The sequence below is a fragment of the Carcharhinus amblyrhynchos genome, chromosome 25 (assembly GCF_965287045.1).
Source record: "Carcharhinus amblyrhynchos chromosome 25, sCarAmb.v2.hapA, whole genome shotgun sequence".
NCBI classification, from domain to species: Eukaryota; Metazoa; Chordata; class Chondrichthyes; order Carcharhiniformes; family Carcharhinidae; genus Carcharhinus; species Carcharhinus amblyrhynchos.
In genome coordinates, this window is record NC_137348.1 from 27,274,311 (window position 1) to 27,297,822 (window position 23,512).

Below are 23,512 nucleotides of genomic sequence, written 5' to 3' on the forward strand. Positions count from 1 at the left end.
TACATAAATAAACAGACACTTGACAATATGATTTACAAGGCTGTAGGTGAAAAGTGGTTGGGGGGGGAGGAGGATAAGGCACAACTGCTTATTCAAAGAGGTATGACAGGTTGAATGGCCTCCTTTTATGCTACAAGTTTTTATGATTCTATAACTCAATTATCCCAGTCATAATGAGGCTCACCTAAGAGCCCAGAAATCCATTAACCTGTTGTAACACCAGAGACCCAGGGCTTGAATGACAGCCCTGGCTCTCTGATCAGTACTGTCAATTTCACAAAGTTTATTTACAAAAGATAAGGAGGTTTCAAGTGCTTGCAGATTCACCTATTGACACTTTAAAGAGTTTGGATGACTGACAATTTTATTGGGCAGTCGTAAAAATGGAGCTTTTTTAAAAAAAAGTGGGTTGTTTTCAGTGAAGGGCATTTTCTTTAAAAGTTTTTTTTATCCATTCTATTGTCACTATAATACAAATTGGTTATACACAATGTGGAGTTGGTAAATGGGCATGGAACACCACAGCCTTATTCTTGGAAAATTTAAAGTTTATTTATTAGGCACAAGTAGGCTTGCATTAACACTGCAATGAAGATACTGTGAAAATTCCCTAGTCACCAAACTGCGGCACTGAGGGAGAATTTAGCATGGCCAATGCACCTAACCAGCATGTGTTTCAGACTGTGGGAGGAAACTGGAGTACCCGGAGGAAACCCACGCAGGCACAGGAGAAAATACAAACTCTACACACACAGTAGCCTAAGCGGGGAATTGAACCTGGGTCCCTGGCGCTGTGAGGCAGCAGCACTGTGTCACCACGCTACTCAAGTAACAGATTAAAGGAAAATATGTTTACAGTGAGAAGATTTTGGGCTTTCTATTTCTATCTTCTCCTGTAATGATTTCTAATGTCAAAAAATATGTCCCATAAATCCATTCTTATTTATGCCATGTTTTATTATTCAGGTGAATCTGTATGCTGACCCTCCAAAACCAAGTCACAGTGTCCAGATGGCATCAGTTAGCCAAGGTTCAAAGGTTATGACATTTACCATCCCACGTGCACAAAAAGCTGATATCAGTCCACCTCCTAACTCCAATTTACAAACAGGTAACTAATTAACTCTTTGTTTAAACCTCCTGTGGAAAATTGTGTCTTTGTAATATTAAAACTCAATGGAAAATGAAGATGATTTTTAACTTCCAGCGTATTCTGAGTTATGCACATTGTTCCTATCTGCGTCCTTGCGTAGTTTTAATATCCTTGACTAGGGGAGACAATGGTATAGTGGTTATATCACTTGACTAGCAATCCAGCGGCCCAGGCTAATATTCTGGGGGGAAGTTTCAAATCCCATCAAGGCAGCTGGTGGAGTTTAAATTCAATTAATATACCAGGAATTAAAAATTAGTTTCCGTAATGCTGACCATGAAGCCATTGGCACAAAAGCCCTTTAGTGAAGGAAATATGCTGCCCTCATTTGGTCTGGCCTACATGTGACTCCAGACCCACAACAATGTGGTTGACTCTTAACTGTGCTCTGAAGTGGTGTGGCAAAAGTTCAAGGGCAATTAGGAATGGGCAACAAATGCTGGTTTGTTGAATTGACTCCATTTCTAAACTTAGACACAATTTTGAATACGTAAGTCCTAGCATGAACTGTATGATTGTAAAAGGAGTCCTAAGGGGAGGTGGGTTGGGCCACTGTTTTCTTGTGGTGTGGTTTTTTTTGAATGTTGATGAGAAATGTTTGTGAGAAACAGTAAGAATTCAGACCTAACAAACAGAAGCATTTATTAAAGTAAAAGAAAGATAATAAAACACTACAAAGAGCAATCTTATACTTCAGCAATTTAACAGTAAGCACTTAGTCTCTCAAAGACTGAAAACTGAAAAATATCTGTTTCCCCCATATCTAAACTCTGCTGTACACCCCCATTTCCCAAACATCAACTCCATCAATCTATCGGTCAAATCTCTCCAGTGATAATCACACCACACAGCTTAAGTGACCAGGACTTGAGAATGATCTCATGGTCTTTGATTCAGCGACAAAAATTATCTTTTGCTTGATTTTAAAACTTCAACTTTAGCTGAGTTATTTCCTGAGGATGGCTGCCTCTCTCTTTGTTCTTCTGCCCCCTTCAGTCCCTAATATCTGGCTGAAATGGTTCCTGATGATGGCTGCCCCTCTTTCTCTCTCTCTTGCTGCTACTTTTTCAACACCTCATCTGTGTCTAAACTGCTTCCTGGCTCACAGCTCTCAGACAACTAATTGTATAAATTGCGAAGAGCACCCTGTACCCTATTCTTCCCTTTCTCTTAGTTGCTGTCTAGATATGGTTTTCAAAATACGTGGTAATTTGATTTAATAAAATTGTATATTGTGCAATAAAATGTATATTCATTTCATTTAAAAGTGTCCTATCGTTTTGTGTCAAAGTACCATCTTTATCTGTCAGAAGGGACTTGAGCTAGTCTTAATTCAGTACAACACAAAACTGTCCCTACTGTTATCTGAAATTAATCTCCTTTTGATGGACAACAGGCTGAGTGCTGTGGCAGATGGAAATATTGCACGCTACATAGTATATTCGAGGTTGGGGCACCCAACAGTGTAACTTGCTGCAAAAAATGGGCATCTGAAGTGGGAAGCGTTCTATTCCCTATCCTGCACTAAAATACATTAGGTGCAAGCAGAACATTCAATCTTTTGATCGAGAAGCTTTGTTCTTCTTACTTTGATGTTCAGTCCACTGTTTTCATTTCTGTGCTGTAGGGGTTATTTGGTCAGTATCTAAAAACAGAATAAAAACACACACACTTTCTCCGGGGCCCTGGGAGAGATTTTTAAAAACCAGTTAGGGGTAAAAAAATACAGAAAATTCAATTCTAACCTCTTTTGCCAATTGAAACTAGTCCAGGAGACCATGCTGCAGGGTACCTACCCAATGCAAGAAATTACCTTTGCCTCAGAAAGAGGGCAATCTAGCTCACTCTCCAGGAAATGCAATTGATAAACATTGACTACACAAACAGGGTGACTAGATTCACTGGTCCACTATCCCCTGGGAAAAGAAAAGCTGCCTAAAACCCAATTTAATTCCATCTCTACCTGCCTTGGGAGTTATGATGTGAAGATGCCTGGGTTGAACTGGGTTAGGGCCAGTGAGAATTCTCACAGCATCAGGTTAAAATCCGACAAGTTCATTTGGAATTACGAGCTTTCAGAGCACTGCCCCTTTAAGGAGCAGCGCTCCAAAAGCTTGTGATTTCAAATAAACTTGTTGGATTTTAACCTGATGCTGTGAGGCTTCTTGCTTTACTTTGGGAGTGTGATTCCTTGTTCTCGCTAATCTATTGACATAGAATGATTGGTCCACGTAATGTTTTATTTTAAATGCTGAATCCAGTTGTCTTGGTTCTTCGTTTCTCTGAATTATGGAGTTAAAGTTTATTTATTAGTCAAAAGTAAGGCTTACATTAACACTGCAATGAAGTTACTATGAAATTCCCCTACTCACCACACTCTGACACCTGTTCGGGTCAATGCACCTAACCAGCACATCTTTCAAACTGTGGGAGGAAACCAGAGCACCTGTAGGAAACCCACGCAGACACGGGCAGAACATGCAAACTGCACACAGACAGTGACCCAAGCTGGGAATCAAACCCGGATTCCTGGCACTGAGACAGCAGTGCTAACCACTGTGCTGCCCTGGAGATCCAGCTCTTTCAGCTTATCTCAGTTGTTCTAAAGTAGGAATTAATCCAGTGCAATTTTTCCAAAGCCTCAACATCCCCAAAATGTGAGCAGGGCCCAAAACCAGGCACATTTTTCCAATTCAGGAACAGCAAATGTTGGGAAATCTCAGCAGATCTGACAGCATCTGTGGAGAGAGAATAGAGCCAACATTTCTAATCTGGATAATCCTTCATCAGAACTCATCCAGACTCGAAACAATGGCTCTGTCCTCCCTCCGCAGATGCTGTCAGACCTGTTGAGATTTTCCAGCATTTTCTGTTTTTGTTTCAGATTCTGGTTTCCGCAGTCATTTTGCTTTCATGCTTTTCTAATTGAGGCCTAACCAAAGCTTTATATAAGAAGCACATAGTCCTCAGTTCACTGCTTGGGGTGAGGCAATGAGAACAGGAGCAGGATTTTCTAGCCGCGCCAGCCCCAAAACTGGAAAATCCCACTTGAGGATCTTTGTGTGGTCCGTGTCCCGCCCGCTACGATTCCCATGGCTGGGTAGGATGGGAAAATTCCTCCCAAACTCTCCCACAGAACACACATATGTATCATGCCATAATAATGAGGAAAGCAAAATGGAATCTGCATTTCCCATCAAGAAGTGAGCTGTGAGCAATACTTATTTATTAATTAATTTGTATATAAAAGTGTGCCTCCCAGTTTTCAGAATGGGTTTCTCACAAGTACTTTGGTGACAACCTCTCACTTGGAATCCAAGATTGATTGGCTCTGACGAAGGGTCATCCAGACTCGAAACATTGGTTCTACTCTCTCTCTACAGATGCTACCAGACCTGCCGAGATTTTCCAGTATTTTTCTCTTTTTGTTGCATTGCTGCTAACTGGATCAAGCAGAATGAACCTCAGATAATAAATTCCTAGGGGTTCAGCTTCGTTCCCAGTTGTCTGGAGCTTACAGTTTGTTCCCACCCATCCCAGATAACCAGCACCAAGCAGCATGACTTTGTGTTGGAGAACGAGGTTCTCTAATAGACAGGGCTGTAGATCTGGACTTTGTGCAATGGAACTTTTTACATTGGTTTATGCAAATCTTTTGCCCACTCACCACACTGAGCACACAGTGTTAAACCATAGCCATCAAACTTAACATTGCCTTCTGTTAAGGCAGCAAGTATTGAATAAACTAACCTGTTTCCATAGTGATGGGTGCAGAAGACATGGTTTAAATCAATCCATGTGTTAGAGCTAGGCACCAATGTTCCATGGACATTGCCTTCTGTTAAGGCAGCAAGTATTGAATAAACTATCCTGTTTCCATAGTGATGGGTGCAGAAGACATGGTTTAAATCAATCCATGTGTTAGAGCTAGGCACCAATGTTCCATGGACATTGCAGTAATTCCATTATCTGATCACGTTAAAAAACATCCACAGCAGATGCAAAGATTTGGGGAAACTTTTCCGAGATCAGATAAAGCATTTAACTTCACTGTGCATCTCAACAGTTACCCCTCATCTAACTTTCTGGCTGTTTTATTCCAGATTTATTAATTATTTGAATTTAAATCTCATCATCTGTACTGGGATGTTAACTCACATCTGTAAAATGTTAGCCTAGATGTTAAAAAATGTACTTGTTCATCGGATATGGGCTTCATTGGCTCGGCCAGCATTTATTGCTGTCCCTAATTGGCTTTGAGAAGGTAATGGTGAGCTGCCACCTTGAACTACTGCTGTCCCTGTAGTGTAGGTACACCCACGGTGCTGTTAGGGAGGAGTTTCATCTAGTGGTAGTGAAGGAGTGGTGATGTATTTCCAAGTCAGGATGGTGAGTGGTTTAAAAAGGAACTTGTAGGCAGTGGTGTTCCTATTCATCTTCTACCCTAGTGCTTCTAGACGGTAGAAGTCACAGGTTTAGAAGATGCTGTCAAAGGAGACTTGGTAAGTTGCCGCTGTGTATCTTGTAGGTGGTACACGTTGCTGGCACTGCACATTGGTAGTGGAGGGAGTGAGCATTTAAGGTGGTGAATTAGGTGCCAAACAAACCAGCTACTCTGTCTAGTATGTTGTCATGCTTCTTGAGTGTTGTTGGAGCTGCACCCATCCAGGCAAGTGGAGACTTGTGCCTTGAAGATGGTAGACAGGCACTGGGGAGTCTGGTAGTAAGTTATTCACCGCAGGACTCTTAGCCTCTAACCTACTCTTCTAACCTAAGCATTTACAAGACTGGTCCAGTTCAGTTTCAGGTCAATGGAAGGATGTTGTTAGTAACAATGCCATTATCTCTGTCGCGTTCTTAATTGCTGTAACCAGAACAATGCCTGGAAAGGTTCTCCCTTAGCAACATGGCTAGAATGACATTATTTGTGTCACTCAAAAGGTGACGTTAAATTCACGCAAGGAATTAATATCATGCTTTTGAATTAGTCCTTTGTCTAAATTCTGTTTCCAGACTGTCCCCCGGTAGCAGAAAGCCGTGAAACAATAGAAGTTGCCACTACATCAGGTGGCAATCTTTCCTCCACCCACAGTTCACCTATTGTGGAGCCAACCGCAGGGGAATGTTTGACCTGGGCCCTTGCCCAGCAGGCAGAGGCACTCCAGAAGCAGGTGAGTGCAAGTGATTGAATGACCTTTTTTTGCTATTCTACTGAAGGTGTAATCATTAAATTTGTCCAACATTTTAACATTAATTAAGCTATTTGAACCATGATGCTTTACACCACATGGGCAGAGGCGGTGGCCTAATGGTATTATCACCAGACTATCAATCCAGCGAATGTTCTGGAGGTATTCTGGTTTGAATTCTGCCACAGCAGATGGTGGAATTTGAATTCAATTACAAAAAATGTGGGGCGTGATCTTACTGCCCGTTCAAGCCACGCTGCCACTGCAGCAAAGAGGGAGGATTTGGTGACAAGCCAAATCTGTGTTCGCTGCAATGGTCGGAAAATTCTGCCCTTGGATGAAAGACCCGTGAAACCGTTGTCAATTGTCGGAAAAACCTATCCAGCTCACTAATGTCCTTTAGGGAAAGAAATCTGCCATCCTTGCCTGGTCAAGTATAGATCATAGATCATAGAACCCTACAGTGCAGAAAGAGGCCCTTCGGCCCATTGAGTCTGCACCGCACACAATCCCACCCAGGCCCTACCCCCATATCTCTACATATTTTACCCACTAATCCCTCCAACCTGTACATCCCTGGACACTAAGGGGTAATTTCTTAGCATGGCCAATCAACCTAACCTGCACATCTTTGGACTATGGGAGGAAACCGGAGTACCAGGAGGAAACCCACGCAGACACGAGGAGAATGTGCAAACTCCACACAGTAAAAAGTCTGACAACACCAGGTTTTAGTCCAACCTATTTATTTGATAATATTCTCACAAGCTTTCGAGGGGACAGCCTCTTCGTCAGGTGAATGGAGAGTTCTGGCCTCAGACAGAGCATATAAAGCACAGACAGTTTAGAGATTACTGATTAAAATGCGAATCCTTACACCTAACCTGCTGTTCAAGACCTGAAGTGGCTGACAATGTGAGTGGTAGGAGCACTGATCACAGTTTAAAGAGATGTGTATTGTCTCCAGACAGTACAGTAAGTGAGGTTTTGCAAACCCAGGCAAGTCACGGGGGTTACAGATAGTGCGACATGAACCCATGTCGCACTATCTGTAACCCCCGTGACTTGCCTGGGTTTGCAAAACCTCACTTACTGTACTGTCTGGAGACAATACACATCTCTTTAAACTGTGATCAGTGCTCCTACCACTCACATTGTCAGCCACTTCAGGTCTTGAACAGCAGGTTAGGTGTAAGGATTCGCATTTTAATCAGTAATCTCTAAACTGTCTGTGCTTTATATGCTCTGTCTGAGGCCAGAACTCTCCATTCACCTGACGAAGAGGCTGTCCCCTCGAAAGCTTGTGAGAATATTATCAAATAAATAGGTTGGACTAAAACCTGGTGTTGTCAGACTTTTTACTGTGTTTACGCCAGTCCAACGCCGGCATACCCACATCAAACTCCACACAGACAGTGACCCAAGCTGAATATCGAACCCAGGACCCTGGAGCTGTGAAGCAGCAGCGCTAACCACTGTGCTACCGTGCCGCTCGAGTATAGATGTGACTGCAGAGCCACAGCAACGTGGTTGACTCTCAGGAGAGCAGAGGGTAGTGAAGAGCTAGAATGGTTCAGGGTGAGAGTTAGGGTGGGAAGAGTTGAGGCTGCTAACAGCGCTGTCATCACACATGAGTTAAACGCCAGGTCAAATGCTGTCAACCAGGATCAGGAGACTGAGGGGCAAGGGGGAAATCTTTTGTTAGAACATGGCCCAGTAATACCTGACAACCACCTAGTACTCAGAAGTGCATTTGCTTCACCATTTCCCTCATTCCCATTCATGTAAGAGATGCAAAATGTGTAGTAAGCAGTTTTTGAGTATTGCTGACTAAAGTCATTTTGTCAAAGCTTTTCCTTAAATCCTCTCTAAATCTCCTACTTCTCACCTTAAATCTATATATCCCCAACCCACTCCACCCCCAGTTATTGACCTCTCTACTTAAAGAAAAAATTTCTCCCTATTTATATCCCTCATAATTTTGTACACCTCGATGAGATCCCTCCTCAGCCTTCTCTGTGCTAAGGAGAACAACCCCAGCCTAAACAGCCTGTCTTTATAGCTGAAACACTCCAACTCAAAAAACACCCTGATAAATCTCCTCTGCATTCTTTCTAGTGCAGTCACATCCTTCCTATTGTATGGCGACCAGAACTGCACACAGTTCTCTAGCTGCAGCCGACTGAGCATTTTATACAGCTCCAACATAACCCCCCCATTCTTATATTCTATGCTTCAGCAAATAAAGGCACATATCCCATATGCTTTATTGACCATCTTATTTAACCATCCTGCTGTCCTATGAACATGCACCCCCCAAGTACCCTCTGGTCCTCTGTACTTCCTAGCATCCTACCATTCATTATGTATTCCGTTGCCTTGTTAGTCCTCCCAAAATGCAACACCTGGTTTAAATTTTCAAACAGTGCTTTTTTTAAATTCATTCTTGGGACATGGGCGTTGCTGGCTGGCCAGTATTTATTGCCCATCCCTAGATGCTCGAGGGCAGTTGAGAGTCAACCACATTGCTGTGGATCTGGAGTCACATGTAGGCCAGATCAGGTAAGAACGGCAGATTTCCTTCCCTAAAGGACATTAGTGAACCAGATGGGTTTTTCCAACAATTGACAATGGTTTCATGGTCATCAATAGATTCTTAATTCCAGATATTTTTTTACTGAATGCAAATTCCACCATCTATCATGGCGGGATTCGAATCCGGGTCCCCAGAACATTAGCTAAGTTTCTGGATTAAGAGTCTAGCGATAATACCACAAAGCCATTGTCTCCCCACTTGGCAGTTAACTGTCAGTCACCACTAACTAGTGCACTCTCCATGGCAATGCCTCTGCCAACCAGAGTCCACTTGCCAACCGATCAACACCTTCTTCTCACACAGTGTAAGATTGTTGTTTTCCTTGACATTGCTATTGTTGCGATTGTCCTGATGAGTACAAGATGAAAAGCTTTGGCAAGAAGTCTTTTTTCAGTAATAACCAAGTTCTGTACCATTTGAAAACAGTTTTTTGTTATTTTGCACACTTCAATCAATTTGTTCAAACAACGTGTGGAATTAGTGGGGTTTTCTTCTTTCCCTGACAGATGGATGTATTTGATGGATTGCTTAAGGCGAAAAAGATGGCACCAATCGCCCAGCAAAAGGTGAGTGGCTGTTACAGCAGTGCAGGGCCTGTACCACCGATTGGCCTGTGCAACTCTCATTGTACACTGTCCACAGTAAGTACATAGGGCCCCTCCGGTGATGAATTGAGTTTTAAACAGAACTGAAAATGCAGCTATTCTTTTCAGGGTTTCACTTTCCCATTGCTGTTGAAGATATTAAATACAGGATGTTGATATCAAAGTGAAATAAACAATGTTGACATTGGGCTTTTTTTTTAATTTTTACTGCATTGTTAAGGTGACAAAGCCAATGCTCAGAGTGGGCCAGGCAAACCCAAATCCATTCCCTGCTTGCTCCAAAAACCAAATTCAAAATCCAACTGAATCCAATTCACAATCCCCATGAAAGGGACAAACCAGATCCAAGGTGACAAGATGAGGCACCAGATCCCACCTTGGGCTTGATCTGATGTTTGATCTTAACCAAACGGTTGACACTTGATATGGATAAATAGATAAAATACAAAGATAAAAGCAAAATACTGCAGAGGCTAGAATCTCTGACAGAGGGTCATCCTGACTCGAAACGTTGGCTCTATTCGCTCTCCACAGATGCTGCCAGACCTGCTGAGATTTTCCAGCATTTTCTGTTTTTGTGTGAGATAAAACACGAACCTTAATTACAAGTTGTGAATGATTTGCCATGTTGGAGATGGTGGAGGTAAAGGGGATTCAGAACTGGGTGTCAAAGTTGCTTACTCTGTACCAGAAATGCCACTCATTGGTTGCCAATGGGCATCAGAGCTGTAAAGGTTCATTTGAGTTTCTCAGAGTTAGATGACTGAAGTCTAAAAGAAGGAATGATTTGCAGGCATGGACCTTGAGACTCGGAGATGAGAGTGCTAACTGAAGCATGGCTGATTATTAGCTGAGGAATAAAGATTATGGGCGGAATTTTCCCGTCCCACCCGCCACGGGAATTGTAGCAGGCGAGGGGCAGACCATGCCAAGGTCATTGACCTCGGGCGGGAATTTCCGGCCTTGGGGCGAGAATGGCTGAAAAATCCCACCCTATGGCTGGAATTCTCCGGCCGTTCATACCCCACTGTCACTGCAAGTGAGGGCGCAAAATTTGGCACTCAGCCAAATCTCTATTCACTGCAGCGGGACCAGAGAATTCTACTAGCGTAAGCGGCCAGAGAATTCCAGTCTCTGTTCCTTAACAGCTCATAACTTCAGAGGAAATAGGCCATGAAACTTTGGGATCAGGAGGGAAGTTAGTAACATGAAGGCTATGGAAAAGAGCTACGCCTCAAGTGTAAAAGATGCTTTGAAATTCAAGAAACACTCAGCGTCCTCTCCTGTTTGGTAGAACAATACCATGATAATATAGCTAATAGTCTAATTTTAGCTATTGGAAAAATGGCTTTGAACCTGCAAAGTTTCTGAAGACTCTCTCATGCAACAAATGTACCTGAACTCCACTGATTCTACATAATCTCACAGAGATGTCAACCAAGGAGGGGACCAATGCTGGAACTTGACAGGGTACCTTGAAGTGACTGCGGACATGGAAGGATAAACCATTGCAGTAGATGTGTTGGCTGTATCGGAGCAGGGAAAATGAAACCATTCGAAGGCACTTCCACTGGGGTGGACCAGAAGAAGGGCCTTTGGCAGAGTGTCCTGGACTTCACACCACACTGAAAGCCACAGAGAGGTTAAAGAGAGATAATGCTTCAGGATCACAGCAGCACAATGTTGTTGGTCTCTATTCTGGCAGTGGAACAGAAAAGAGATTGAGGGATTATAGCAGGGAGCGATAAGAGGTGGGCAGGGATTTGAGTGGTGGTCACGCATTCCGGGATCTTAGGGAAAAAAGGAACTTGAAGGTGCACGAAAGTTAGAACAAAAAGAACAAAGAATGAAGAAAGTACAGCACAGGAACAGGTCCTTCAGCCCTCCAAGCCAGCAGCAATCATGATGCCCTAACCAAACTAAAAAAAAACTTTCTGCCCATACTCGGACCGTATCCCTCTATTCCATGGAGAGAAGGAAAGAGATGAAGGAGCGGCACGGGGGCATAGTGGTTAGCACTGCTGCCTTACAGCGCCAGAGCCCTGAGTTCGATTCCCGGCTTGGGTCACTGTGGAGAGTTTGCACGTTCTCCCCATGTCTGCGTGGGTTTCCTCTGGGTTCTCTGGTTTCCTCCCTCAGTCCGAAAGACATGCTGGTTAGGTGCATTGGCCATGCTAAATTCTCCCTCAGTGTACCTGAACAGGCACTGGAGTGTGGCGACTAGGGGATATTCACAGCAACTTCATTGCAGTGTTAATGTAAACCTATTTAGTGTACACTTATAAATAAACTTAAACTTAAGATTTAGCACTTTTAAGCAGCTAGGTGATGGTAGCCATGTTGAAAAGTTGGAGCAGTAACTGAGGAGAGGGAATATCTGAAAACATTAGACAGCGACAGACAGAGCAGGGTAATTGAATGTTGATTACAAGCTGGAGAAATTATTGATTTTTGCAGGCATTGGCAACAGTGTGATTTGAAATGTCAAGGTGGTTTAATGTAGCTTCTCAGGTTAATCTGGCCAAGGGGCTTGCTTGTTTCAAATGGTGATTATGTTATACAGCAATTTGAACAAGATTTGCTGTTGAGTTCTTGTGTTGGACTGCTTCACCTTTTGGAGGTTGCTTACAAGGGGAGGAGGGTATTCATGCTAACAAACAGAGGATGGATACGTTCAGAAACACCTACTATTTGACACCATACATTGCCTGTATAAATGGGTAACAATCTATTTAAGACTAAAACTGTAAAATGTGGTTATGACGGATTAATATAGGAACATAGAACATAGAAGTAGGGATAGGCCATTCAGCCCTTCGAGCCTGCTCCACCATTCATTATGATCATGGGTGACCATTATATTCAATATCCTGATCCTGTCTTCCCCCATATTCCTTGATCCCGTTAACCCCGTGTTCTGTTTAACCAGGATTCACTAATTTCAGTGTTTTTACTTATTTATCTATTTATTTATTCCCATGTAATTCCCACACAACACAAATGATCATCACCACGGCAGTTATCACAATTGTGAGATTAAAATATTAGCTTAAGTTTATTTATTAGTGGGCTTACAATAATATTGCAATGAACTTACTGTGGAACTACACTAGGCACCACACTCTGGCACCTGTCCAGTTATGCTGAGGGAGAACTTAGCTTATATATACATACATACATATAAAAATGCATTTGCACATACATGTATATGTGTATATTCACTTATTTATAAGATATTAGAGCAGAAATAGGCCATTTGGCCCATCAAGTCCTCTCTCCTATTCGATCATGGCTGATACGCTCCTCGTCTCCATTTTTCTGGCTTCTTCCCATTACCTTCAACCCATTACCAATTAAAAATCTGTCTAACTCCTCCTTAAACTGTGCCAGCATCCACCGCACTTTGGGGTAGTGAATTCCACAGATTCACAACCCTTTGGGAGAAGTAGTTTCTCCTCAGCTCTTTTTAAAATTTGCTACCCCATAGATATGGATTGTTATTTGTGGAGAGGTCATCAGTATTTATTTTCCTGATGTTCAGGCACTTCAGAGATTGAAGGATGGGCAGGAGACGCTGGAAAGAGGATATCTACAGGCCCGGGAAGAGCACCGTGGACTCCAACTGAAGGATGCTGGCAGCAACAGTTACATCATCGGGGAATTTGATCCCAACAGGTAAATGGATCCATTTCAGTCTATGGACAAACAGAGAGGCAGCTCCAAGGTTTATGTTGCGGGATTGTACTTTTCAGCCTGTAATCTGTCGTAAGTTTGGACTTTCCATCAGTATATCTGGATCAGGAGCACAGAGTTTACTTATTTATTTATTTATTAGTGCCACACGTAAGCTTACATTAACACTACAATGAAGTCACTGTGAAAATCCCCTAGTCACCACATTCCCGCACCTGTTTGGGTACATTGAGGGAGAATTTAGCACGGCCAATGCACCTAACAGCACGTCTTTCAGACTGTGGGAGGAAACTGGAGCACCCGGAGGAAACCCGCGTAGTCACAGGGAGAACGTGCCAACTCCGCACAGACAGTGACCTAAGCCAGCAATTGAACTCGGGTCCCTGGCGCTGTGAGGCAGCAGTGCCCCAACCACTGTGTCACCGTGACAGAACCAGTCTTGAATTTCAGCACCAATCCTGACTTATGAAATCAAGCCCATAGCACCATTTAATTTCACCCCCCCTGAATTAAACTGGAGCACTTGTGAGGGGGGATCTTATAGAGACATATAAGATAATGAAGGGGATGGATAGGGTAGAGGTAGAGAGATTCTTCCTGCTCAGAAAGGACAGCAGGACTAGAGGGCACAGCCTCAAGATAAGGGGGGGGTGGGGAGGCGGGCAGTTTAGAATGGAGTTGAGGAGTAACTTCTTCACTCAAAGGGTGGTGAATCTCTGGAATTCTCTGCCTGTTGATGTGGTGGAGGCTACCTCGCTAAATATATTTAAGACGTGGGTAGATAGGTTTTTGGTAGGCAAGGGAATTAAGGGTTATGGGGAGAAAGCAGGAAAGTGGAACTGAGCCATTTCAGATCAGCCATTATCTTATTGAATGGCGGGACAGGCTCGAAGGGCTAGATGGCTTACTCCTGCTCCTATTTCTTATGTTCTTATGTGTAGATTCTTAATTTCCAAAGGGAATTTCAGCAAATTAATTTTAACATGGACAATGATGACTAGCCATTTACTTCTCTTTAACACTATACTTAACACAAAGCGTGTGGGATCTTCCATACGCTCATCACAGATTCCAATCTTGTGTCACATTACCCTGAGTGTCAATGTGCATACTCATCTGAGTTTTGTGGTAATATCTAGTATCTTTTGACTTAACTGCAGCAATATAAATGCCTGACTTTGGTCTTCACTGTGATCCATTCCTCAAAGTTCATTATAGTGCAGGATGAGAGGGTGGAGATGGCTGATACACGATCTGAAAATTCCACCTGTCAGAGATGAAAATGACAGAGTAAAGGCAGCTTAAGTGGGGAGTTCAGTCTGTGTGATTACAGAAGATTGCAATGCTGAGTGTAACCCAGAGCAGTTAACAAGTATATGGAATACCAACCTGAAAACTGCCCAGAAAGCAGTTAATTTCATTATAATACTGAGGTGACTCCATTCTCCGCACCTACAAGAAGATTTGTGGACCTGGATTTAATGCTCCCACCCGGCTGGTTTTGAGACTAGCATGAAATTACATGGACAGGATTCCCTCTGGAATCCTGCCATTCCCAATGTCATTTTATGGTGGCGCAGACACGGCATTAGACGGCAAGCCCACCCTTGCCTCCATTAAGTGGCCACTTAAGGACATTATCCCACCCAGCCTCAATCTTCACATAAGTGGGCGCTGTATATCTCCAGGGAGGAAACAGAAAAGTTAACGTTCTTGATTTGTGCAGGAAGGTTGGGCAATGCAGACCTCCATTGGAAGCCCCCTTCTGATTGGGTGGGGCACCCTCTCCTCTTAGACCAGATATCTCTCCAGGCCTATCACGTGATAAGCCCTTTTCCCTCACTTGTAACTCCTCAGGGCATCCCCTACTCTCCCCAGAACCCCCGCTACTTAACTTCACAGCGGCTCCCAACACTTCGTCCCAGGCATGGCATTGCAGTGCCTCTTCTGGCCATTGCAGCATTGTGCCTGGAGGGGCAACATTGTTTATTTTTAAGTTTATTTTCTTCGTAGGCTTACATTAACACTGCAATGAAGTTATTGTGAAATTCCCCGAGTCGCCACACTTCAGCACCCGTTCAGATACACAGAGCGAGAATTTAGCGCAGCCAATGCACCTAAACTGCACATCTTTTGGACTGTGGGAGGAAACCGGAACACCCGGAAGAAACCCACACAGACACGGGGAGAATGTGCAGACTCCGCACAGACAGTGACCCAAGCTGGAATTGAACCCGGATCCCTTGCACTGTGAGGCAGCAATGCCAGCCACTGTGCCAACATGCACCCTGTGTGAAGTCTTATAGTAATAAGCAGCCTATTAATGTTGTCAATCTGCCCAGCACTTTTTAAGCACTTTGGGGCTTTGCAAAGTGTCTGGGAATGTATTCTATGATAGGTTCATGGAGATAAATCCAATTAATAGATTATTGCACAGTTCTGGGCACCACATGCTTTACTCTCTGTCCCTCACTCTCTACTTGTCTGTATGTCTGGCATTCTGATCTGCGAGATAAATAACTTTTAAAAGTTTTGGAACTACAGTGTGACAGGAAAGCTTTCCAATCCATTAAATCTACAACAAGGGGTTTTTGAGATATTCATAAACATACTTTCACTTGCATTATACTGTGTGATTCAAATTAATGCAGAAAGCAAAGATGTCAAAGTTTAGACTATTTAAGCCTGTTCCTGTAACGTTCAATCAATAGTGGAACCTTCACTTTGCTTCCTAGGGAAGTGGAAGGGAACATTTTCCGGCTTGGAATGCGTCTAGAGGATCTGAAGGAAAGGACTGAGCAGCACCCAGAGAATCATTCGTCAGTGGACCATCAGTCCGGCACGACACCAACACACAACACGTGGGTAACCCCCGTACCTGTTCCCCAGACCCCAATACCAACTCCAGTACCAGTGGCACAGCTTCTGACACCAGCCCTCCTCAGGCCAGCAGACACCATCCAGAATCCCAAACCCAAGGTAAGACTTGAGATCTCTGCTCTAATCAAATGGAATCATTCTCATGTGTTCTCCAGGTTCAGGAAGTTTGTGTAACATTCTGCTTCTCTCGTTCAAACCTTAACCTTAGAAGATCAAAGTTAAAGTTAAAAAGTTTATTTATTAGTGCCACAATTAGCTTACATTAACATTGCAATGAAGTTACTGTGAAAATCCCCTAGTTGCCATTCTCTGGCGCCTGTGCAGGTACACTGAGGGATAATTTATCATGGCCTAACCAGCACGTCTTTCGGACTGTGGGAAGAAACAGGAGCTCCTGAAGGAAACCCATGCAGACACAGGGAGAACATGCAAACTCCACACAGACAGTGACTTGAGGCCAGAATTGAACCCGGGTCCCTAGTGCGGTGAGGCAGTAGTGCCACTGTGCGTCCAGTGACTGGTATGACGGACCATCATACAGAGTATTTCCATCTCCATATCACTGTGGTCACAGTGAGCAATGACGTTACTCTGCATTTGTATAGCACCTTGGAACGTGGAATAGTGACCCAAAGCTTTTCACAGAGGTGAAAGGGAATAAAGTATATCATTGAGCTAAAGAAAGTGATATTAAGAGGTGTACCTAAAGGTTTGATTTTTTTTTTATTCATTTGTGAGACATGGGTGTTGCTGGCTGGGCCAGCATTTATTGCCCATCCCTAGATGCCCTTGTACTGAGTGACTTGCTAGGCCATTTCAGAGGGCAGTTGAGAGTCAGCCACATTGCTGTGGGTTCTGGAGGCACATGTAGGCCAGACCAGGTAAGGACATTGGTGAACCAGATGGGTTTTTCTGACAATTGACAAAGATTTCATGGTCATCAGTAGATTCTTAATTCCAGATTTTTATCATGGAATTCAAATTCCACCGTCTGCTGTGGTGGGATTCGAAGCAGGACCCTCAGAACATTAGCTGAGTTGCTGGATTAATAGCCTAGCAATAATACCACGAGGCCATCGCCTCCCCAAAATTAAAGACAATAAAGATATTTTGTTAGAATTATTTTCAGCGTTGCATCTCAGGAAGGGTTTATTTAGCGTGGAGGGATTACAGCCTGGATTCATAGCACGAGCCCATCACCTCCCCTAAATAAAGTTTAAAGATGATATTAAAGAAGGGGCAGTGGTGAAGAAGAGGGGGATTTTAGAGAGGGAATGACATGACATGGGGCATTTAAATGGCCAGCGGTCAGAAGCAGGGAGGGAGGAGTACACATGGAAGGAAGCTCTCACAGATGTAGAACTGGTGGACTGTTCAGCAATGACAGGGATGACTTGGTGAAGAAGGAGAAAGGCCACACGGGGATTTATAGGCAAGGGTACAGAGTTTCAGCCTGAGTTTCTGTGAGATCAGAAGCAAATTAAAGGCGAGCGGCGACAGAGGTGATGGCCGAGCAGGACCTTTGGTGTAGGATAGGTTATGGACAGCAATTGAAGTTTACAGATACTGGAGCATCCTCAATTGTCCAGGAACTGTTGACTCTTAGACAATGAAGATATCAGGTGAAACAAAGTATTTAATTGAGGAATGAAGTGTATAGTCTTGAAGAGAGATGAAATGTTTTTCTATTTGTAGACATTCAGGCCCCCTCTGTGCTGTCGTTCATCATTAACTGTGTTGCCGGTTCCAAAACAATATACCTGCCTCTCCGGATTTGCGTTCCAAAAGATATTCTTTGTTAGTCTACTAGACATTAAACCCAAGATCTCAATTGTCATCTCAGTTGGACAGAAAAGATCTCATAGCACTATTCGGACAAGATTATCTGATTGATTGAGCCAGCTTTATCCCTCAATCCACTCTACCAACACAGTTTATCTGGTCATTCGCCTTCTTGCTGTTTGTGTGACATTGCTGTGCATAAATTAGAATCATAGAATCCCTACAGTGCAGCAGGAGGCCATTTGACCAATTGTCCGCACCGACTCTCTACCAGAGTACCTTACCCAGGCCCTTTCTCCCACCCTATCCCTGTAACCCCAGGCTAATCCATCTAACCAACACATCTCAGGACACAAAGGGACAATTTAGCACGGCCAGTCAACCTAAGCCACACATCTTTGGACTGTGGGAGGAAACTGGAGCATCCGGAGGAATCCCACGCAGACACGGGGAAGAATGTGCAAACTCCACACAGCCACCCAAGCCAGGAATCGAATCTGGGCCCCTGGCACTTTGTAGCAACAGTGTTAATCACTGTACCACCCAATTAGTTGAAGCTTTTTCTTGGTTGCAAAAGACCCTTCGGGCAGATTTCTCCAGCCGCACTGGTCTAAAAGCTGGAAATTCCTGCTGGACTGTCAATAGGATTTCACATTCTCCTCAACCCGCCTGCTAAAATTCCAGTGGCAGGCGGGATGGGAGAATTCCAGCCAATATTTTTTGAAGTACACCATTTGTTGTGAAGCACTGTAGGATATGGATCATCTTCGCTATTTTATAATGCAATCTCATCTAAATGTCACAACTTGCTGAGCTGCAGACTGTTAACACTCATTTCTTGTGTTTTCTGCAGAGCACAGTTCCAAGTGCAACACTCCAGCATGCAAAGGTGGACGTGGAGGTCAGTTCAGTGAGTGGAGAAAGTGAGGATGGAGATGCCATTCCTGAGACCTTGAAACACAAGAAGATGCAACTGAGTGAAAATTTTGACCAACTTTTGGACCAGTGAGTATGTTTTAAATGAACTAGTCTCATCATTTCATTCATCTCATTCCAGTTCACGTGCGTACTGGTATCCAAAGGTGTGTGTCTTCCTTCATGAGTCACTCACAAACTAGCTGCAGGTACAGCAAGCAATTAGGAAGGCAATCGGCGTGTTGCTATTCACCACAAGGTGATTTGAGTACAAGAGTAACGATTACTTGCTGCACTTGTATAGAGCCTAAACACAGTTTCCTTTCTGCTTCCCAGGTGTAAGAACTTAAAGGATTTACCTTTATCACTCAGCCTTGATAGGATAAGGGAAAACCCCGAATCTCCTCAGCCACCCCCAGTTGCACAGGCTCAGGAGATGGAAATGGTGGACCTAATCCAAGAAAGAGGAATAAAGCCTCCTAAAGATAACCAGGACAAGTACGGCAGGGAAACACCAGAACCGTGAGTAGTTGTAATGACTTTAATCGGGCAATTGAGGCGGACCCGTTAGAATGTGACCTCCCGGATTGAGGGCCAAATTGATAGGCCAATCAGGGAGCCTCTTGCTTTGTACTGAACCAGGAGTGTCAGTTCCTCTGGCACTCCGAGTATAGATGGCTGACTGAAAACACTCTGTATGCCGTTGTCAGACCTAAAAATAAAGGGATTTTGGTGAAGGGACTTCTGCCTCCGAAGGCTTATTACATCAGCAAACTGGGAAGATTCATTTTAGTTGGGTTTACGCCCACCAGTTATCAGCAGCCATTTTATTGAAATCTGATACAACGCTCGAACACTTTGCCTCGAACACAGCGGGTGCGATCTGACCTCGTCCTGCCCGACTTTCGACGAGGCGACGTGGTAAGACCGGGTGAGAGGTGAAAAACAAGAAATTCGCCTGTTTCCTTGCCTCCCCCGATTGGGCGCAAAGCCAATTTAAATATGAATGACAGGTTTAGTAGGGGGTGATCGGTGGCAGAGGGGAAAGTGGGTCCAATGTTCGTACACGGGCAATAGGAGGCGTGGAGGGTGGATCCTGATGTCCATGGAGCAGGGTGGGGATCTGGCAGGAGATCTCTGGGAGATTGGGGTGCCTGCGTAATGGCGCCCAAAGAGCTCAACAGTTGGCTTCCTGAGCAAGCTCTGCCCCAACCACCCGCCACCTCCCCACTCCCTCTTGCTGACAAGAATTGCATCTTGGCATTTGTTTTGCACTAAGTGCCATAAGATTGCGACTTGCAGGTCACCCATTCTTTCCTTCCTTGTTGCTCATTCAACATTTAGAATTTTTTTCTAAAATCGTGCTGGTATCAATTTTTTTTTCCTGAACTTTCAGAGGGTTAGTGACCTTTCCTCCATTTGTTAAAGGAACAAAGCAATAAAGAATGAAACGGGGCTCCCTAGTGCGCTCAAGGGCAGCCGTGAGCCGATACTGGAAGGAGAGGAGTTGTTCCCCGCGGTTACTGAAATCAGGCTGCGCACCACCTCCCCCAACTCAAAGGGGACCTCCCGAACAGAGAGGAAGAACCTGTCGTGTCGAAGAAGTCTGACCTGCGTGGACGGAACTGCTTCTCCTGAACATGTGCCTGGCAAAGCGCTACACCAAACTACCTCAGTCCCTCTAGAGGTAACTGCACCCATTTAACAATGTGATGTGTGTGCGGGAGGACTTGCTGTTTGGGGAGGGGAATATAGATTTGATGTAAATTTTTTTTCTGTCAGTGAACATTTGTAAGCTGATGAAATGAAACGGGTGACCTATTGGCTACGACTAAAAAAGCATAAATAACAAAAAACACATTAAAACATAAAACAAGATTCCAAAATCTGGAAAGAGAATAGACAGATTTGGGTGCAGGCCATTTGGCAATGCTTTCTGTCTAAACATGCTTTTCAGATAGCCACAGGACTGAATATTTTATATCAATGGCCATTTTATCATAGATAAGAGCAATACAGTGTGATAGAAAGCCACTTGGCCCATCAAGCCCACATCACATAGGGGTGGCATGATGTCACAGTGGTTGCTTCACAGAGCCGGGGTCCCAGGTTCAATTCCAGCCTCAGGTCACTGTCTGTGTGGAGTTTGCACATTCTCCCCCTGCCTGCGCGGCTTTCCTCTGGGTGCCCCAGTTTCCTCCCACACTCCAAAAGATCTGCAGGTTAGGTTGATTGGCCATGCTAAATTGACCCTAGTGACAGGGGATTAGCAGGATTAATATGTGGGGCTATGGGAGTAGGCCTGGGTGGGATGATGGTCAGTGCAGGCTCGGTGAGCCAAATGGACTCCTTCTGCACTGCAGGGATTCTATGATTTTGCTCTCCGACAAGAGCATCTTACCCAGGCCCACCCCTCTGCCCTATCCCAGTAACCCCACATATTTACCCCACTAATCCCCCTAACCAAGACATCTTGGAACACTAAGGGACAATTTAACAAGACCCAATCCATCTAATCTGCACATCTTTGGACTGTGGGAGGGAACCGGAGCACCTGGAGGAAACCCACGCAGACACGAGGAGATTGTGCAGACACCTCACTGATAGTGATCTGAGGCTGGAAGTGAACTCGGATGCCTGGCGCTTTAAGGCAGCAGTGTCTGCCGCCTCTTGGCCCATAAGGAAGCAGCAGCTGCTTCCCTAGTGTGTTCAGGTTTCATGCACACTGCTTCAATAGCACAGGAGAAGAGAGAATAGAGGTTCCTCAGAACCTAGAGAACTGACAGCCTGCCTGGATGTCGAGTAGAAAGTGCTGATCACTCACGACATGCTTTGAAAACCTCAAACAAAACTTCAATAAACACCTATCTTTTATACATAGACCAGGATCAGAGACAGGCTCGAAATGACGGGTGACATTTGTTGCTTATTCAGTTTCAGTAAAGGACAATGTCTGGGTTGCTTAACAACTTTAGATTTTACCATCCATTTATATGGTGCCCTCCAGTGGCCATTTTACAGACCTCCTGAAACAGACACAGTTGGAAATTAATCAAATGTTTGGGGAATATTTATGCAACGCATCCAATGTTGATGTGACGCAGTTACCATGTCACTGATTAAAAGGACAATATACCTGCAATTTCCCAGTATGGAGCTGGGAGCCGTTCAAAGTTCCTGTTCCAATGTGAGCATGTATCCAAGCTTCATGGATATCAACTGAACACTCTTAAAGCTTCATGTGAAATAATCTAACATGAGAAAGGATCTAACTGCCCCACTAATGCTTTCATAACATTGAATTAGCTATTGACTATTAGACAGCAGTGAGCAGAATGCCAAGTGCATGCTTATATACATATGTGTGAAACTCTAGAGTGAATTTGGGGAGGCGGTAGTATAATGTTATTGTCACTAGACTGGCAATCCCGAGATCCAGCTTAGTGATCTTGGGATCCAAGTTCGAATCCCACCAGTGCAGATGGTGGAATTCGAATTCCATAAAAAATATGGAATTAAGAGTCTAATGATGACCATGAAACCATTGTTGATTGTTGTAAAAACCCATCTGGTTGACTAATGTCCTTCAGGAAAGGAAATCTGCCACCCTTACCTGGTCTGGCCTACATGTGACTCCAGAGCCACAGCAATGTTGTTGAATCTTAACTGCCCTCTCAACGGCAATTAAGAATGGGCAATAGATGCTGACCCAGCCAGCAATGCCCACTTCCCATGAACTTATATAAAAAAAGACAGTGTGGGTCAAATTTCCATCTGGGTGCAGAGGCGTGTTTTGCTGTGTAAATGCCCAGAATTTGATATTTTTCAGAAGAAATCTGGTTTTCCTCCAAATTTCCCGATCTCACACCTATTCCCCAGGCTGTTTTGTTGTTCAGGAAAGCCTATTTTGTGAAACATGTAATTGCATCTACTGAGGTTGAGTTCCCCTTTTCAAACTTGGATCTTCACCTGTTGGGCTTTTGGAAGCCCATTTAAACTACGCCAGTTTCTAAAGTTGGTGAAGAAAATGAAAACCTGTGGTGGGGAACACTCTAAGAGGCAAGTGTAAAATGTTTTCAGTCCATTAAAGCTCACAATTGGGTGCTGTATTGTAATGTAGTTGTGTTTTTAATGCATTACCTAAGTTTTAGATTCTAAGAGATCTGTCCTGCAAAGATACATTGACCTTTGCAATGACCAGCATTGTGTACTTGTTCACATGCATTACAGTACTTCTCAATGCAGTGAAAATGTAATATCCTATCAGTCTGTCCTTTGAATTGTAATTGAATTGGCGTGACAGTTCTTGCTAATTAAAATAAATCTATCATTGATACTTGTAAAAAACTCATCACTTGTTCCCATCCATTGCTTTATAGGCATTCTGCTTTGAAATTTTGAAATGAACACCTCCTGTTTTTCCCGTGTCAGAGGGTATACTTACACTTTGACAGCTGCGGCAATTATGAATGCTTGGCTGAATTTTCAGTTCTAATGGGCGCCAGCACAATAGGTGTTCCATTCATTTGAGAGTTTTAAGAGGTTGTGATAACAAATAAGGTATTTGATATGGTTTCTGATTTGATGGCACAGGCTCATTGGATCCTAAGTATTACATTTTTTTCAATATGTGTGCCTTTACTGTGTCTTTAAGAAATGGATATACATCATGTTTCTTGTGAGAAGAATGTTTAAAATT

General features: G+C 43.7%; 1 protein-coding gene across 5 annotated transcripts in view; it reads left to right on the plus strand.

Annotated features, from left to right (window-relative positions):
* Positions 1-23,512, plus strand: part of akna (AT-hook transcription factor) — a 168,322-nt gene that overhangs the window by 97,752 nt on the left and 47,058 nt on the right. For all 5 annotated transcript variants that reach the window (XM_080211889.1, XM_080211891.1, XM_080211892.1 and 2 more), the window contains 8 exons: positions 967-1,111; positions 6,167-6,324; positions 9,445-9,504; positions 13,085-13,218; positions 15,972-16,215; positions 18,752-18,903; positions 19,150-19,335; positions 20,242-20,500. In XM_080211889.1, coding sequence (XP_080068015.1) covers positions 967-1,111; positions 6,167-6,324; positions 9,445-9,504; positions 13,085-13,218; positions 15,972-16,215; positions 18,752-18,903; positions 19,150-19,335; positions 20,242-20,500 — 1,338 coding nt within the window. The remainder of the gene's footprint in view (positions 1-966; positions 1,112-6,166; positions 6,325-9,444; positions 9,505-13,084; positions 13,219-15,971; positions 16,216-18,751; positions 18,904-19,149; positions 19,336-20,241; positions 20,501-23,512) is intronic.